The sequence below is a fragment of the Geotrypetes seraphini genome, chromosome 3, assembly GCF_902459505.1.
Source record: "Geotrypetes seraphini chromosome 3, aGeoSer1.1, whole genome shotgun sequence".
Classification (NCBI taxonomy): Eukaryota; Metazoa; Chordata; class Amphibia; order Gymnophiona; family Dermophiidae; genus Geotrypetes; species Geotrypetes seraphini.
In genome coordinates, this window is record NC_047086.1 from 283,692,366 (window position 1) to 283,711,318 (window position 18,953).

At 44.4% G+C, this 18,953-nt stretch overlaps 2 protein-coding genes across 7 annotated transcripts in view; one reads left to right on the forward strand and one right to left on the reverse strand.

The window, feature by feature from the left end:
• Positions 1-14,604, reverse strand: part of TTC13 (tetratricopeptide repeat domain 13) — a 290,777-nt gene extending 276,173 nt beyond the window's left edge. For 2 of the 5 annotated variants that reach the window (XM_033935670.1, XM_033935671.1), the window contains exon 1: positions 14,341-14,599. In XM_033935670.1, the coding sequence (XP_033791561.1) occupies positions 14,341-14,497 (157 nt within the window). In that variant the 5' untranslated portion in view covers positions 14,498-14,599. Of the gene's footprint in view, positions 1-14,340 lie in introns of all 5 variants that reach the window. The other 3 variants (XR_004538644.1, XM_033935673.1, XM_033935672.1) reach the window with 3 other exon arrangements.
• Positions 14,605-14,810: 206 nt separating this feature from the next.
• The window catches only part of ARV1 (ARV1 homolog, fatty acid homeostasis modulator), a 39,405-nt gene continuing 35,262 nt past the window's right edge, over positions 14,811-18,953 (forward strand). The window contains exons 1-2 of one of the 2 annotated variants that reach the window (XM_033935674.1): positions 14,811-15,042; positions 18,711-18,830. In XM_033935674.1, the coding sequence (XP_033791565.1) occupies positions 14,938-15,042; positions 18,711-18,830 (225 nt within the window). In that variant the 5' untranslated portion in view covers positions 14,811-14,937. Of the gene's footprint in view, positions 15,043-15,083; positions 15,237-18,707; positions 18,831-18,953 lie in introns of those variants that run through there. The other variant, XM_033935675.1, reaches the window with a different exon arrangement.

Below are 18,953 nucleotides of genomic sequence, written 5' to 3' on the forward strand. Positions count from 1 at the left end.
AGGCAGCCTACTGCTGCCTAACCAGCCAATTGGGATGCATGTTTTTTTAAAATATAAAACCTCCCAAGGCAGGCTGCCTACATTGGCGGTGCCTCCTGGAGCCTAGGGAGGCGCGTAAGCTCGCCTAAGGCTAGACATGGGCGTGGCTTGGCCAGGAAGTAGACTAGCCAATTCTCTCCCTACGCACCCAAGCATCCTTCTAGCTTTTGTCGCTTCCTTTTCAATTTATTTGACCACCTTAAGATCATCACATACTATCACATCAGTCTCACTCCTCTATCATGCACAAAAGTAAATCACCTCTTAAACTGTACCGTTTCTTCAGGTTTTTGCAACCTAAAATGTGTGATCTTGCATTTCTTAGCATTACATCTTAGCTGCCAAATTTCAACAAACAATCCTCAAGCTTCGCTAGATCCTTTCTCATGTTAGTCACACCAGCAGGGGTATCATTCGCAAAGAGACAAATCTTATCAGCCAGTCCTTAAGGAATATCACTTACAAAAATGTTAAAAGAACAGGCCCAGGAACTGAACCTTGAGGCATACCACTGGTAACATCCCTTTCCACAGAATGATCTCCATTGACAACCTCCTCTGTCACCTTCAACTCAACCAGTTCCAGGTCCGTCACTTTGGGGCCATATAGAGGGGCACACAGTTTATTTATTAGACCCCTGAATGGAACACTGGCAAAGGCTTTGCTAAAATCCAAATACACCCTCTATCTAGTTCTCTGGTCACCCTGTCAAAGAAATTGATTAGATTTTTTGACAAGACCTGCCTCTAGTGAAACCATGTTGCCTCGGGTCCTGTAATCCACTGGATTCCAGAAACTTGATTATTCTCCGTTTTAAAAGTGTTTCCATAATTTACTTACCACAGACAAACTTACCAGTCAGTAGTTCCCTACATTACATTACATTAGTGATTTCTATTCCGCCATTACCTTGCGGTTCAAGGCGGATTACATCCAAACTAAAACAAAAATTACATTCAAAATTTGAAGGAAAAGAATAAACGATGACATAGAATTTTTAAGGTAATATATGTTGGGTAAAGAGTTACCAAAGGAAGTGGAGGTCTTTAGGAGATAAGAATAGGGTGAAATTATGGGTTTTAGATAACATTTGGTAGATAAAAGAGTTTTAGAGAGATCTAAGGGTAAATAGAGTGTTGGATATTGGGTTGGGATTGGTTGTGCTGGATAGGTTTTATGTGTTTTTTGAAGAGTATGGTTTTAATATCTCTCCTGAAGGCTTTGTAGTCTGTAGTCGAAGATAACAGAGTGGTGATTTGTCTGTCCAGTTTAGCTGCTTTGGAGGCTATTAGGTTATCATAAAGTTTTCTTCGTTTGACATCTTTGGATGATGGGTGAGTGAATAGTGAGTGGGATTTTCTGTGTCTGGTTGAGGAGGATTGATTTAGTCGGTTATTTAGTTCCCTACCTCTTCATTATTTCCACTTTTGTGAAGAAGGACCATGTCTGCCCTTCTATAGACCTCCAGTACCACTCCCAACTCTAGAAAAGCATTGAAAAGGTCAGCCAGCAGAGCCTTCTTGCAGTCAGCATTCTTGGAACCCATTTTTGCACTAACCTTGGACATGCCCAACTTTTCATGAATTATTTTCCAAACTGTACCTACCAAGATGCCCATTTCTTCAACTATTCAAGAAATTTTAATCCGTCTGTGTTACAAAATTAAATCCTTGACTTTCTTGCACATTTCTGTGGAAGTTACTTCCACAGGCCATCTAGTGCGAGGGTCATCTTCAATGGACTCCCTACCCCACTTAAACTGCTTACTCCAAAATTTTACTTTGTAGGATGATGGAGCAGACTCACCATGAACTGCAGTCATGTATTCATGGATCTCCTTTTTACCTTCTTTTGTAAGAGATTTTACCACTGAACAGTGCTCCAAATCTAGCAGTTTCTTACTTAATTCGCACAAAGATTCTTCTAACATCCTGTCTATTGGAATGCTAGACTCACACTTAGCGCAGCTGTGCATGAGTAACCTTGAGGCATGTCACAACATGCACAGACTTGTTTCAACAAGCTTGCTACTTTCTTTCATACTCACAGTGCTGGGTAGTAACTAGTTTTTCTCAGTAATTAGTTACATTTTAGGTAACTATCAATGTAACTAGTTACTTAATTCAAGTTTCAAGTTTATTTAGAATTTAATATACCGCCCACTCGAACCTTCTAAAAAAGTAACTAGTTACTTTATTTTAGTAACTACTAACAAAATTTACATGTTACTTTTGTGTTAACTGTTTGCATAACATGCAGAACAATTGACGAATTTCCATTTCATGATATTTTACTCATTAAGCTTCCAATTCAACTTATTTCTCTTGCCTTGTCACAGTGCATTACAGTAATTACCCATGCACCAGCTTTACATGGTATAGCAAAAAACCCAAGCCAAAATATCCTTAAAACACCAAAATGTAAGGCGTGCCCTAGGACATTTCATGAAAGTTAACTCCCCACAGCTTTACATGGTGACAGCCATGGGCTCTACTGAACTTGTGTCATAAAGGGCTGAACTCTTTTTGCATATTTAAAGGGAGTAATTTGCAAACTCATTGGCATGTACTGTTATTAGTAATGAAAAGGGTCTCTGAAGTGGCTAAGAGGCCCTAAGCCAGGGCAGCACAAAAGGTCAATCACGATCGACCAGTAGATCGCAAAGGCAACGTGATAGACTCGCGTTGCCTTTGCGATCTGTTCTCCCTGCTTCACAGACGCCAGGCTAGGTGCTTAAAAGCACTGGGCCCACAGCCTTCCCACCCCCACGCGACGTCAATTCTGACGTCGGAGAGGAAGTTCCAGACCAGCCAGGCAGTGATTGGCTTGAACTTCCTCTCCGACGTCAGAATTAATGTTGGGGGAAAGGCTGTGGGCCTGGCGTCATGGAAGCAGGGAGAAATCAGTGGTAGTGGTTGGGAGGGGCAAAGAAAGAAAGGAAGGAAGGAAAGACTGCGTACAGTGTGCTTTGTGTTTTTTTAAATTTTATTGCTAGTAGATCATTTTGATTTGGTCATTTTAAAAGTAGATCGCAAGCCAAAATGTGTGAGCACCCCTGCCCTAAGCACTGTGGAGAGAATCCCAGAAGGGGAGGAGGAGTCCCCCTCTTCCAAAAGGAAGCCTCCAAAATGGACTACCGTATTTTCGCGGATATAACGCGCGCGTTATACGTGATTTTACGTACCGCGCATACCCCTCGCGCGTTATATGCCTGAGCGCGGTATACAAAAGTTTTTAAACATAGTTCCCACCCCGCCCGACGCCCGATTCACCCCCCCAGCAGGACCGCTCGCACCCCCACCCCGAACGACCGCTCGCACGCGCTCCCACCCGCACCCGCATCCACGATCGGAGCAAGAGGGAGCCCAAGCCCTCTTGCCCGGCCGACTCCCCGACGTCCGATACATCCCCCCCCCCGGCAGGACCATTCGCACCCTCACCCCGAAGGACCGCCGACTCCCCAACAATATCGGGCCAGGAGGGAGCCCAAACCCTCCTGGCCACGGCGACCCCCTAACCCCACCCCGCACTACATTACGGGCAGGAGGGATCCCAGGCCCTCCTGCCCTCGACGCAAACCCCCTCCCCCCAACGACCGCCCCCCCCCCAAGAACCTCCGCCCGTCCCCCAGCCGACCCGCGACCCCCCTGGCCGACCCCCACGACACCCCCACCCGCCTTCCCCGTACTTTGTGTAGTTGGGCCAGAAGGGAGCCCAAACCCTCCTGGCCACGGCGACCCCCTAACCCCACCCTGCACTACATTACGGGCAGGAGGGATCCCAGGCCCTCCTGCCCTCGACGCAACCCCCCCCCCCCCCCAGCCGACCCGCGACCCCCCTGGCCGACCCCCACGACCCCCCCACCCCCCTTCCCCGTACCTTTGGAAGTTGGCCGGACAGACGGGAGCCAAACCCGCCTGTCCGGCAGGCAGCCAACGAAGGAATGAGGCCGGATGGGCCCATCCGTCCTAAAGCTCCGCCTACTGGTGGGGCCTAAGGCGCGTGGGCCAATCAGAATAGGCCCTGGAGCCTTAGGTCCCACCTGGGGGCGCGGCCTGAGGCACATGGGCCAAACCCGACCATGTGTCTCAGGCCGCGCCCCCAGGTGGGACCTAAGGCTCCAGGGCCTATTCTGATTGGCCCACGCGCCTTAGGCCCCACCAGTAGGCGGAGCTTTAGGACGGATGGGCCAATCCGGCCTCATTCCTTCGTTGGCTGCCTGCCGGACAGGCGGGTTTGGCTCCCGTCTGTCCGGCCAACTTCCAAAGGTACGGGGAAGGGGGGTGGGGGGGTCGTGGGGGTCGGCCAGGGGGGTCGCGGGTCGGCTGGGGGGGAGGGGGGTTTGCGTCGAGGGCAGGAGGGCCTGGGATCCCTCCTGCCCGTAATGTAGTGCGGGGTGGGGTTAGGGGGTCGCCGTGGCCAGGAGGATTTGGGCTCCCTCCTGGCCCAATATTGTCGGGGAGTCGGCGGTCCTTCGGGGTGGGGGTGCGAGTGGTCCTGCCGAGGGGGGAGAAGAATCGGACGTCGAGGGGGGGCATCAGGCTTTCAGGATGGGGACAGGACTTCAAGGGGGGACAGGCAGATCTTCAAGGGGGACAGGCAGATCTTCAAGGGGGACAGGCAGACCTTCAAGGGGGACAGGACTTCAAGGGGGGAAAGGCAGACCTTCAAGGGGGGACAGGCAGACCTTCAAGGGGGGACAGGACTTCAAGGGGGACAGGCACGGAGAGGCGGGGCAGTGCACCGAAAGTCAGGGCGGGTGAACGGTGAGTAGGGGCAACCAGAGGAGAGTCGGGGCAGTGCACCGAAAGTCAGGGTGAGTCGGGGCAACCAGATGAGAGTCGGGGAGGGCGAAAGGAGAGTCGGGGTGGCCAGAGGAGAGTCGGGGAGAGCGAAAGGAGAGTCGGGGTGGCCAGAGGAGAGTCGGGCAGCATGCGCGTTATATGCCTGAGCGCGGTATAGAAAAGTTTTTGTACATATCATCGTGATTTCTGCGCGCTATACCCCTGTGCGCGTTTTACAATGGTGCGCGTTATATCCGCGAAAATACGGTACTGTGACCATAAGATATTCTCACCCTGAGTTAAAAAAGAGGCAGTGACAAAGATCTGTGGTCTGGAAAAGCACCTTGTCAGAGTCTCCGGGCGACCATTGATGGGATGAATGCTGGCTGTGGCCTAATCCCCAGTAAGCCCACAATGGAGAAAAATGATAATTACAATGCAAGCTCATGTTGAAAGGTCACTTTGGTCAGCCACAAAACTCAGAGACTTGAAGAAAGTGACAGGTATATTTTATTCAGAATATGCGGACCCCTGAGCTCCAAGCTGGCTTCAGAAGTCCCAAAACCAGGAAGTTACAGAGATATTTATACACTTTTCTAGTTATACAACTGAATTCTAGAAAGAACGTCTCACGTGTTACTTTTCTTAACAATCACTGGTCCTAAGCTCACACTAGCAGGTCACTTATCTAAGTCCTGCAGTCTTTCTGTTATATGTCCAGGAGGGTGGAATACAATATTGTGTATGCTGAGATAACCATAAGAAGCTAAAACGCCCTCCTACAACACCTAGTGCAGGCTGGCTAGAACATGAGATAAGTTAGGTCTGCAACTAAACATAATTCAGCATTTTATTAAAGAGAAAACTTAATTTAAAACTCAGGAAAACCAGTCCCAGACTCCTTCAATGTGAGCATTCAATCTTAACTGAATTTTTTATACTCGAAGTGTCAGACAGCAGAAATATCTGTATATGCTGCAAACTTTGTCCGCTGACTTCCAAGCAGACCTACATCTGTGCAACCAATACTACAGCAAATCTTAAGAAGCACCTGTAAAACATCCACCCAGCTGCGCATGATAAACTGCCTTCGCTGAAGAGATCAGAAAACTGATCTTCAGATGCATTAGAAACCCTGCCAAAGAAACGGCAAACTTTGGCTGCTTCATGGAGAAGTAACGGGGGCATCATTATGTCACAGAAAGGGGCAATGATCTAATCACAAATTTTGTTATTGGGGACATGCAAGCTTTCTCAGTGGTTGAGTCAACAGAATTCATTCAGTTGGTCACTGGTCTTCAACCAGGCAAAACCATATTGACTCACAAGGTTCTTACTGGATAGGCTGAGGACCAGTATCATAAGATAACAGACAACCTTCAGAATAAGCTGTCAGTTGTGACTGAAGTTTGCAGAACAGCTGACATATAGACCACCCACAACAGAAGCTTTTTGGGGTTTATTGTATATTGAATCAAGATTAGCACATTGAAATGAAAGTCTGCAGCAATGGTATGTTCGTAAGGACAACATACTCTCAACCTGATTGCACACTCGAAAAGATCCACTCCAAATTTTGTATCAGTGAAGTTCTCTGCATAGTTACTGACAATGGACCAAACTTTGTTAAGGTGTCCAAGGCATTCTCAAAGAAAGAAACAATGGACGTTGAATCAACACAAAGTGTGTCTTCACAAATTGTCAATGGAAAGGTAGCCTTCACAAACACTGCAGACATCCTAGACAACCAAACAGATGCAGAAGCAACAGAGTATGCACGTCCATCTCACCATCATTGTAGTATTCACACAATGAACTTGATTGCTGTGTCCGATTCAGAAGGGGGTCAATGAATATGCAAATTACAAGACATTAAGCCATAGAACCTTGGCTAAATGCAGCGCCCTCTAGAACAAGACTTATATGAAACCTCAGAAACCACACTTGCTGTATCCAAATGTTATTAGATGGAATTCATTCTATTATGCTGTTGGCAAAGTGTATTCTATTGTGGAGAAGTCTGAAACTATGCTCAATGACATCTGTAAGATCTGTGAGAAGTTTTCACTAACAGCTTTCCACTCAAATGAATTGGTGATGAAACCGATTGCTATGGCACTGGACACACTGCAGGATGAAGACCAGTGTTTCATGGGAGTTCTGTCAATGATTTCTTCCCTACCAGCTTATCTTACCTCCATCAAGCCTTCACTCAAATTTACTAGCCCACTTGTTGAAGCTATAATGAATGTAATCATTAAGCGCTTTGGTCCACTTGAAGCTAAAGATGATTTGATAGTAGCAAGTGTTTCACATCCACAATTCAAGCTGTGCTGGATCCAGTCAGATGCTGCCAGAGCTTGCACCAAATACTTGCTGATGCAAGCAATGCAGGCTCAGGCTGATGCTGCAAACAACTCCTAATACAGCACTATCTTCCTGTGAGGACACCAACTTCTTCTGCTTCTATGAATCAAATAAAGGAGACAATGTAATGCAGTCGAACTAGACCTCTTCTTGAATAATGCTGCACGTGATATATCCAGTCTCCAGTGTTATCCAATTGTGAAGAAAGTGTTTATTCTGAAGAATACGAGCCTTCCATCAAGCACACCAGTGGAAAGACTCTTCAGCATCGGTGGACAGATTCTTACACCACGTAGGAACAGTTTAACCAATGAGCATTTTGAAATGCTTTTAATGCTTGAAGCTAATATACTCATTTGAAAATAAAGTACTCATTGTTGCAATTCAAGTTTCAAGTTTATTCATATTATTTGATTGAACGCTTTTCCAAATTACAAAGCGTTGTACAAAAGATAAAAATATGATTTTAGAGAAATCACTTATACCAATAGTTATACATATAGTTATAATTAAAGTAACTATTAACTACCTAGTTAATTTTGTTAGTAACTAGTAAAGTAACTATTTACAACTAGTGAAGAGTAACTGAAATCAGAAACTAATTACTTTTTATTCCATGTAACTAGTGACAATAACTAGTTACTTTTTTACAGTAACTAGCACAGCACTGCCTTCGTATAAATTGATATAGAGATGGTTGTGGTTGTTGTTAGGTGCCATCGACTCGTGTTTCAATCCTAGCAACTTAATGAATTACAGATCTAAAAGTAAATTGGTTTTGTGATATTTCAGTAAGGTTCTCCAGCGTCATCCCCATGGCTGTTTTCAACATGTCCAGCCAATCTTCCCAAGCATGATGTCCTTCTCCAATGATTTTTCTCCTGTGACGGTGTAACCAAAATAACACAACTTCATCATTTGGGCTTCAAGTGACATAGCCGATTTGATCTCTTCCAGAATCGATTTTTTAGTTCTTTTTTTTATTTAGTAATTTCAATTATACATATCAAGTATAGATGTGCAAGAAAAGAATAACATTTGTGAAAGATATTTTACAAGAAATATTACAAATAGAAAGAAACCGATTCTAAAGTCCACTTCAAGGAGAGATTTGCGAGGATAAACTAAAATTAAATAATTTCTGATGGACATCCAGTTAGCATTCTAACTATAAACGTTGAGATCCATTTTCTGTTTTAATTACCCTTTTTTTCATGATCCAATAGAAATTTATCCAAATGAGAATGATCAAAACTGTTTACCCTAGAGATCATGTGATGAGCTGAGCGAGGTAGGTTGTACCTCGCCTGGCTCCGGGGCTCCATGCTCCATCTAGTTGAAACTTGCCTTAAATTCATCAATCGGCAGCATCAGACACATTGGCTACCCGTTGAACATAGAATTTGTTACAAAATCTTACTCTTAACTTTTACAACACATTCAAACAATCAACCAGAGTTCATTAATAGACTCTTAATTTCTTACAGTCCTTCCAAATCGCTTCATTCAATGTACCAGAATCTCCTTGTCGTACCATCACTAAAATCCAACAACTTTGCTCTCACTGCGCCTACTCTTTGGAATTTGCTACCTAATCATTTATGCATCGAATCCATATTAAATCAATTAAAAGCAAAATTAAAAACATTCTTGTTCCAAGATGCTTTTGGACTGTCCTTTTAAGGACTAAAACAAGCGTTATAGCCTTTTACTCCTACCTATTTTTTACCCCTTTTACTGTGCTCTTTTCCTTAAAGACTGTAGTTCTTGCCCTTGTGTGAAGTTAGTACATATGTTTTGTTATGTGTTTTATGAACCTATCCTGGTTATGTTTAGTATTTTTAACTTTAATTTGTTTTTATGAAACTTTTTACTCTGTACACCGCCTATAAATTTGATTTAAGCAGTATAATTTTTTTTTTAAAATAAACTTGAACCTTGAGCCCCTTTATGGACAGATTTGTTACCAAATCAGCTGCAGAAATGGTCTCTAAACAGAAAAAAAAAGATAAGGAGAAAACGAGACTGCATGAGGCTCCTACGGAAGGGAAGGCCACATCATTTGTGCAGCTTCTGGCTATGGAATATGTTCTTCAACTCATCATTGCTGTGATTCAGACCCTGGAACCGAGATTGGACAAGCTTTCCGGGTAACTTAGCTCACTGGAGACCCTTCTAACTGAATCATCTCAGCAGATGACTGTGCTTGAGGAGTGCGTGTCTGCTTTAGAGGATGGCAGCTTCAGCAGGGACATAGTGCATGGATTCTCTAGCAGCCCATCTTGCATCATACACAGATAAACTGGATGATCTGAAAAACAGATCAAAGCAGAATAATCTGCATTTTATTAGATTCCCCAAAACAGTGCGACATGCAGCTCCCTAAGGTCCTGGAGCACTGGCTGAAGTCGGAGCTGCCTATAAAGGATCACCTGGAACTTTTTCACATTGAGTGGGTCTTGGCCGCAGACAGGGTTATAGCCAAGATCTTTAATTATGTGTATAAAGTGGACTTGATGCAGGCACATAGAGCACACACAACAGATGTGCTTTATGAAACCGTGCCTATTAAGATCTTCCAAGATTACTCAGCTTCATTCTTGGACAGCCAAGGAAATTTACACCACTCGGTACAACAGAATATTGCTACTCCTTGGGTTTTGGCCTTTTTGGGCTGAGGTAGAGTGATGGGGCCCTTGATCCGATTCTAAAGTGATCTCCAGTATCCTCCCTTCGATTTGAGGGGGTGCACTTGATGGTTTTTGTATGTGGTATGGGTGGTTGGGGGGATGGGTGGGGTATTACTGCACACAGAAACCATTGTAAGCTTTTTGGCTCTAAGTAGCAATCATTACCTCCGAGTATCTTTTGCGCGCTAACGCTGTATGCTCAAGAGCCATGCCACAAGAGCAAAGCAATCCGGATCTTCTATGACCACTGGCCCTTGAGAAAGAAGGTCCAGCTGCACATGCAGTCAGAGACTTGTGCCTCTCAGAAGACGCACTAGATCTGTATGCCACGGTCTACATGGCCAATCTTGTGTCACAAGAATTACTTTTCCCAAATGGCCTGCAATCCTTACCCTATCATGAGCCACGAAGAAAACACATACAAGAGCTTGTTCATTGCTGAACCACAGCACAGATCTGCGCTTCCGGGCTCGGATCTTCAACTAAGGAAGTGGTCCACCTTGCATCAAGGAACCTGAGGCTCCTTGCATAACTCCAGATTAAAAAACAGGAGATGCATCTTTCGCCACCATGTGCTTGTGTTTCGCCCCATCATTACTTAGTTCATCTGAGCAGGACCTCTTCCCCTTAGACCAGTTTTTCCAGGATTTCAGGGGTCTCAAGGCCTTGGAGGACTGACTGGGAGACAAGTCCAAAGCTCTCACCCTTTCCTCCCGCAGCATATGGAACACAGCACCTCCTCAACCAGCAACTCTGTGTAACCAACACAGGATCCGGGGTTAGAAAGGCCTGGAGCATCCATCAGAGACAGACACTTGTCAAAACAAATGGTTTTGAAGAAAAAATAAGGAGTTTAAAATCTGATTATTAAAAATCCAAGATGGCCACTGCAAAAAAAAAAAAAGTGCCAAAAACAGCCCGTTGGAGCTACATGCAAAAATTTAAATATTACACTTTTAGATTTTTAGAGGAGGGGGACCTGAGTACTAACCCCAGAAACCACCAAAACTCCAAACTGGCAGGTGCCTGTCTGAATTAGCATGGCTGCTAGGAAAGGATTTCTGCCTCAGAAATTGCTCAGGTCCTCAACCATCAAAGGAATTCTTCTGTCAGCCAAATGGACCATGGTCACCAACTTCCATGTCCAGGAATCCACATGCAATGATGGGGGAAGCAATTACACAGCTGGCTCCCTGATACCCTTAGAGTTCTTACACAAGTTCCACAGCCTACGCTCAAGCCTCAGACCCAAAACAGGCTGGCTCCGCAAGAACACAGATGTCCTGGGAGCAGAAGTCCTCCCATATGGGACTGTGTCCTTTCCCTGGTGAAGTATGCCCAAGCAGAGGACCTCCAAGCACCAAAGCCATGAAGAACTTCAAAAATCCAGCAAAAACAAAAAATGAAAAAAAAAAAAAAAAAAAAAGCTGATCAAAAACCACCTTCCGAGTTCACTTGCACAAGAAATAACTGAGGGGAGTGCTGTGCTCCACTGCAGAAGGGGAGGAGTTCCCAAGTTCTTAAAGAGATATCCTTCTGCAGTTCGTCAGAAATGGGAAACAGCAGCTCAAGTATGGACACCTGTGCATCCACAACCGAACAAATGCATCACCCAAGCCCACAACTTGGAACCCCTAGATTAGCTTAAGGCAAGGGAGGGCAACCTTTATACACAGAGGGCTATATAAATATTCGTACATCTAGTGGACTGCAACACATAGACAATGACACGGGGACAAATTTGTCCCCATCCCCACGTGATCTTTCTCCATCCCTGTCCCATCCCCACAAGTTCTGTCCTTGACCTTGCACCATCCCCGAGAGCTCTGTCCGCAATTGCACAAGCTCTGAACATTTTAAAAAAAGGGTTCAAGGCTTGTGTTCTGCCCCCATTTTATGTGGGCATTTTCTCAGCTCTTGTACAAATAAAGTATATAAGTGTTTATGCTAAGATGTGTAAGCAAAGTGTGCTCTGTGGACACAAATCCCCAGAAAGCTTTCATTCTCCTAGAGAGCCAGGTTGCAACCAGAGAGCTTAAGCCCACCCTTCTTTAGCTTCTAGGCAAGAACAATATTCATTTTGTAAGACAGCATGGCTGCATGAAAACCTGAGTCTAGCATTGTCCTCTCATCAGGTTTCCTTTCTTTATTTCCGCTAGTCTAATACAGATTAAGTTCAATATCTAAGTCTGGAGCACAGTGTTATTTTCCATAAGGTGTGTGGACACACTCCCAGCTTCCCTTTGAACAGGATGTACTGGTAGAGTAAGAAGATTCTGTATAAAAAGTTGGACTGCCTTGAAATCATCAAATTGTGTTTATTCTTTGCTTCAAGTTATTAAAGAAAGCTGTTAAAAAAAAAAAACACAAAAAAAAAACTACAGTCTGGCTGATAACACTAAGGTTACAGAAGTAAGGGTTAACTGAAAGGGAATCAATCTAATTCAAGGAGTTCAACAGTACAGTATTTGGTCACTTAAGAAGTCCCCGTTTTTCAGTGAAGATCTATGGTAAGACTACACAGTAAAGCTGTTACCAACACAGTGAAAATCTGGTCCCAACATAACTTTTACAGTGTGTGTGCGCAGATGAGGACAGAGGTTGCAGGGATGGGGCAAGGATAAGGACAGAACTCACAGGGATGGGACAGTGATAGAGATAGATCCCATGGGAACAGGGACAAATTTGTCCCCATGTTATTTTCTATCTGTGATAAGTTAAAAAAAAATGTAACTATTTAAAAATAAATGGAAGCAAACTGCTAAGAGCAGGGCAGGATTAACCAATAGGCCAAGTAGGCACGTGCCTAGGGCCCGAAATGGTCAGGGAGGGTGCCAATGAAGGAGGGCATCAACATTGCTTTTTCCAAACAGTGATGGGCCCATCCAACATTTATCGGCAATGCAGGGCCCCCAGATCGGCAATGCAGGCCCCCCCCCAATCGACGGAAAGTAAGACAAGCAAGCAACACGGGTAAGAAAGGCAACGGGAACTGTAATTGTGCAAGCGGTGCTGCTTGCCCAAAGCTTCCCTCTGACGCAGCTTCCTGTTTCCACCTGGGCACATGGTGGGGTGGGGCGGGGCAGGGGGGCCCAGTGTACTTGTATGCCTAGGGGCCCTCGACAAATTAATCCTGCCCTGGCTAAGAGTTGTCATTCTGAAAATATTTAAATACTGTATTTTGCAAGTCTGATTTATGGGGGGGCAATATAAAATTCAGTCATGGGCAGCATGTTGCCCACCTCTAGCTTAAGGGATCAACTCATACTGAGACCCGCTCTGAACATATTGGTTCAACCCTAATACACACTAGCACTATGTTTTGTGTCTTGCCTGATAGCACATAGCAAAAGAAGCAATTCTTTCAGGCTAGCCATTAAAATGCGCAAAACAATTTGGCTTTCTTCTTTTTAGTCTCACTTACATTTGATCATTATGAGGGCTCCAACATTAAAAGCTCCTTCTCAATCTTGAATTTGTGTATAGTTTTTATTTACCAACAGAGCTGCTGAACCCATTGCATTCCCCAAATCCTTCCACAGACAAGGGTCATTAGGAGCACACCAATACATGCTCAAATAACACTAACAAATATGGTAGTGGGGTGGGGGGGAGAAGGATGTCACAAAAGGCAGCGGCATGGGGTCCCCACATAGATACAAAAGACAAACAAATAGAAGTGGGAGTTGACAAGATGCTTCCATAAGGGATCTTTATTAATAGAAAATGACTCAAAAGACTCAACACTGCCAGCGTTTCGGTACTCAGATAGTATCTTCCTCAGGAGTCTACAACCAATCGAATAATACATTTATATTCCAAAATACATATATACGACTACACCAATCACATTAAAATTATAATAAACTCATAATAAAACTGTATATCCAATCCTTAAATTTATATACCGAGTCATCCCCAAAATTTGGGGCTCGGTTCGGTTTACATTATATTATAAAAAGGACAATAATAGGAATTTGTTTAGATGCCCTTCAAATGGCAAAACAGGAAAAATATAAAGCTAAAGGTATATAATAATCAGATAATGTCCAGACATCTAAAAACATTTAAAATACCCTCACATATACAAATAAAATCTTTAAAGTAATATCTAAACCTGAAGTACAGTATACCATAAAAAAGCGGAAGAAGGAGGCACACCCCTCGGTTTGAAGATTAGGAAGTTGAAAAGTGAGCTTTAAAGTATACCCACGCATCTACTACCAAAATTTAGGTTGGGGGGGGAGGGGAAAGAACCGAGAATAATACAGAAAAGAAGGAAGAAGTAAACCCAAGAGCCAATCAAGAGGACATTTTGAAGACACGGCCAGTGTTGCTAACTTTGTATTTTCCACACTACCTCAACAGACCAAGGCAACCGCACCTCCTCCTCCCCACAGCTGTCAGTGGCCGCAGGTCGGGAAGAGGACGTGGCGCCGACACCCAATACCCGAGCTCACCGCACTCCTCCGCTGTAGGGGGCTGCTCCCGTCCCCGCCCCCCACACTCTCGCTGCGCCTCCGTCCTCAGGAACGACAACGGTGGGTAATACTCACTGCCGAGAACTACTGCTGCTAGCAACAGAATAAAGCTAAGGCAACTGCCAGCAGGTGCCATATTTTAGGAAACGCGTGTGCTTGTGTGTATCTCTATAGTAATGTATTTCCCTCCTCCCTCCCCCTTTCTGATTGCAGGTGTACTATGCACACTGCCTCATGGACGTTGTAGTTTTTAATTATGAAGAATGCCGGCCAGCCAGAGAGCATAGCCGCGGAAGGAAAGAGGGTTGCGTTGCAACCTCCCGCTTCCTCAAACCTCCAAAATGTAAAAACCACAACTCCCAGAATGCATGCTAGGAACAGGTTCCTCGCATTGTCTCCCCATCCTCCTCCTCCCCCGCATTGTCGCGTGCTGCCAAACCGAAACCCGGAAACAGCCTAGGAAGAAAGAGCGTTTTTCTTCTAAGGTCGAATGACTGCATCACGCTCGCGCTTCGCATTGGCTGTCGGCGGGTGATCCGCGCGTGCGCTGTGGTAGTGCTGGATGGTTAAGCAGAGATGGAGGCACATTCCAAGGCTGGTTATAAGTGCGTGGAATGCAGCTTAGAAACTGCGGAGTTGTATCGGGATTATAACCATGGCGTGTTGAAGCTCACAATTTGCGTGAGTTCTTTGCCTTAGTTCCGCGGACTAGCGTCTGTGTGTAGTGGCCGCTCTTGCAGTTGTGTCTGTTGCATTGTGGTATTTGTAGTTATCTACCTTATATTGCAGATCGGTTGAAGGTGATGCTCCAGTGTCAGTGGTCGGGGATTAAATTCTCAATATTTTTGTTTAGCAGCAGCCATAGTCCCCCCCCCCCCAGGTAGGTCATTTTGGCACGCTCCGTCTTTCCCTACCGCCATACTAGTGCCGCCAGTTGGATCTAATCTTGAATATCAGTTGAATATCTTGACATGGTTAATCTAGTCCTTTATTTTACTCCATTGTAAGTGTGGACTTATAATTTTATTTGTCTTCAAAATCTATTTTAGGCAGAGGTACTGATCCCCCACCCCATCCAGTGTGCTCAAGGGGCAAAATCTAAATGTTGCTATGATAACTGATAGATGACGAACAGTGAAAAATCCAGTCTCTCCGTAGTTTTTACCCTTTTCCCAATATGTTAAAAAGAAATTTAAAGACATCATTGCCAGCTAAAAGTTTCCATCTTTATTCATTTATGAGGCTGACCAGTGAAAGCTAGTATATACATTATCATCCAAATTTTGTATACGGTATCTAAAGTTGTGCATGCATATCAGTGTGCAAAGCAGATGTATCTGCACAACTTTTAATTGGCAATTAATACATCAAAATTGATTATAATTTGAATTTAATTGAAAGCTACACACACAGCTTGATAGGTGCATAGAGCACAGTGTTATGTGTCATGTCAGTGCATGATTCTAAAAGGGGGTATGGTTAGGGGTGGATTGTGGGTGTTGTTTTAAGTTATGCACAAGTTATTAGCTTATGCACTGACGTATGCACAATTTAGGCACAGGCATTTAGACCAGGTTTTCCTTGCCCTAAATGGAAGCGTCAAAAAGTTATGATGCATAATTGGTGCTAAGCATAATTCTATAAGTTGCATATAACTTTTAAAGTATCACACTTAGTGCTGCACTGGTCAGTACTGTTTTTTATTAGGCATTTTATTTATATATATATATATATATCTCCTATATAATAAAACGCTAGCCGCGCATGCGCACTCATACCTGCGTGATCTGTGATCCGTAAGTCCGTGGCTAAGGTGATGTGCGGTCTTGCCGGCTCTGGCTCCCTTTCCCTTCACGGGTGAAGGTTATTTGTACGTTCACCTGGCTCCCTTACACTTTACTGGCAAAAAGTTCACAGCGGCGGTGGTGGCTCCTCTCTCGAGTCTCTCTCTCAGATCGCAAGGTGATGTGTGGTCTTGCCGGCTCTGGCTCCCATAATTACATACTCTGTAAGCCATATTCGGTGCCATAATTTTGGAGAGGGACTTCAGCCCTTGGGCCCCCCTCCCCCATGGCTATGCCACTGCCTTGAAGCTAAATTCTTCCTTCAGTTTACCAAGCGGAGTCGACCTGTGTTGCTTTAAGATCAACCCATGCAGGCAGGGAGCGAGAGATAAGCCTGCACCGCCGCTTGGAACTTGAAAAGAAACATACTCTGCAAGCCACATTCGATGCCACAATTTTGGGGTTCATAGTCAAAAGCGCGTGAGACAAAAGCGCGCCTGCGCTCGGTTGTCAGCGCACCTTTATCCTCGCGTGCTTTTGACCCGTCACCCAATTTTGGAGGGGGGACTTCAGCCCTTGAGCCCCCCTCCCCCATGACTCTGCCACTGCCTTGAAGGGAAATTCCTACTCAGATAATCTGCTCCAAACACAGGATTCTTCTTCAGAGCAGCAGCATTACCAAGCGGAGTCGAGCTGTGTTGCCAATCACATCGCAAGCAAGATTCTTAGAACACCTCCCATCCGGGTAATAGAAGACACGTTCGATGGTCGGCATAACAATTTTGAACGTATGCACATTCGAACTGCCGGGACAGAGCTGCGTGCCTGGAGCCGCTCGGCCCTCCTCGGCCATCCGTGAAGCGTGAGCAAAGCACGGCCCAGCCCCGCTCATATCAGGCGGGACATGGCGCCGACGGTTAGAGAGACAGAGAGACCACCCGCATCACCCCCAGCATTCCATGACGTGTATGTATTGCCTGGGCTCGACTGGCACATTGAGTCACACAGCACTACAGAGTCACACGCTGTTAAAGTGAAATTCTGGCCTGGGCAGCTGTAAAAGGCAGACATGTAACGAAGCACTCTTACGCTTCATGGGGGATCCGATCTGGGAAGGGAGGAAGAGAATTGGCTTGGGGGGTAATAATGATGATAAGGAAAGGAAAGGGGGAGAGGAAAAAGATGGGGAAAAAGGAAAAAGCAATGAAGTAGGGGAAAGGAAAGACCAGGATAAAGGGTCAGATAAGGAGAAATGAGGAAGGGATGAGAAATTAGATGGTGAGGCTGAAGGAAAAGGCAGAAATGGAACTAGGAGGCAGCAATGGAAAAACTAGAAGGAGGGGGAAAAATTGAATAGAATAGTGGAAGGAAGACGGTCTGGTAAGAATATTCAAAGAATGGAGACAGGCAACAAGAAATGCATTTTTAGAAGGAGAAAATAATGTAATCGCAGAAAGCGTGGGAGGAGAAGAAAGAATAGAAACTAAGAGTTGAACCCGGAAACAGAGACAAGAATGAAATAAAAACATCAATTAAAGGGCTGCTGCTGGATAAGGTGAGCAGTGATGGGGTGGTGGAGGACACAGGGGAGGTAAAAGGAAGGGAGAAAGGGTGGTGGTGGACAGCCAAGAAAAAAAAAATAAATACAGAAAGCGGCTAAGGAGAGAGAAAAAGAAATAAAACCACACACACATACATATATTCTAGCACCCGTTAATGTAACAGGCTATAAGACTAATATATATATATATATATATATATATATATATACACACACATAGGCCCTATGTGTGTAGTTGCTGTTGCTTACAAAAATCCAAAAATATCACTCCAAGACAAAAGCACCACACAAGCCAAGAAAGCTAGCACAAAATGATTGTCAGCCTTTCCTGTTTGTGTTCAGTGGTTTTTTACCATTAATCTTTCTTGGCTATTTTTTTGCTCCCACCTGCTAACTTTAAACTTGTGCAAAAGTTTTTTGTCTATGATGCTTGGGTGGAAGAGTGTGGGTACATCTCTCCGTTTGTCTGAGGCTTTTCTTTTGCTTAAGTAATAAGCTAGCTTTCTTGGCTTGTGTGGTGTCTTGGAGTGATATTTTTGGATTACACTTCCCTCCATTCCTCCCTGTTTTTTTGTGGTTGCTGTTGCTTATACATGTAAAGCCCTGAGTGATGCACTGCTCTTTATTCTTTTGTGAAATGGCTGACACTTCTAGCTACAAGTATTCTCAGAGTCATTATATAGTAGACTCTCAGTTAACCAGCACCCATGAGAATTGATAGATGCTGGATAAATGTAGTTTTTGGTTGCTTGAGAGTTCTGGTTAATCGAGTTCCAGTAAACAGTCTGCTGTACATCTTTTACAATTGGCTTCATTGCTTGGCAGAACTTTTTGTAAAATACTTGGAACTCTGAATGTCACAGCTTGGACATCCCAAGTTCAACCTTGATGACCCATACAAAATGGGACTTCACAAGTGTCATATTCTGATTCTGAATGCTAGCTCTTGTTCATAGAATGTTTGACTTTTCTTCCCACTGACAATTTTCTATTGATAATTTCAGAAGTCCTGCCAGAAACCTGTAGATAAGTACATCGAATATGATCCTGTTATCATCTTGATTAATGCTATACTATGCAAATCACAGGCCTACAGACATATTCTTTTCAATACCAGCATAAATGTGAGTATTTTAATGTTTTTCCATATTGATGTACCATGTAGAATGAACAAGAATATCTGCCTATCTTGTCCATTTTCTTCTGAGTTCTCTAGATATCCACTGCTGATTGTGTTGTATATCCAT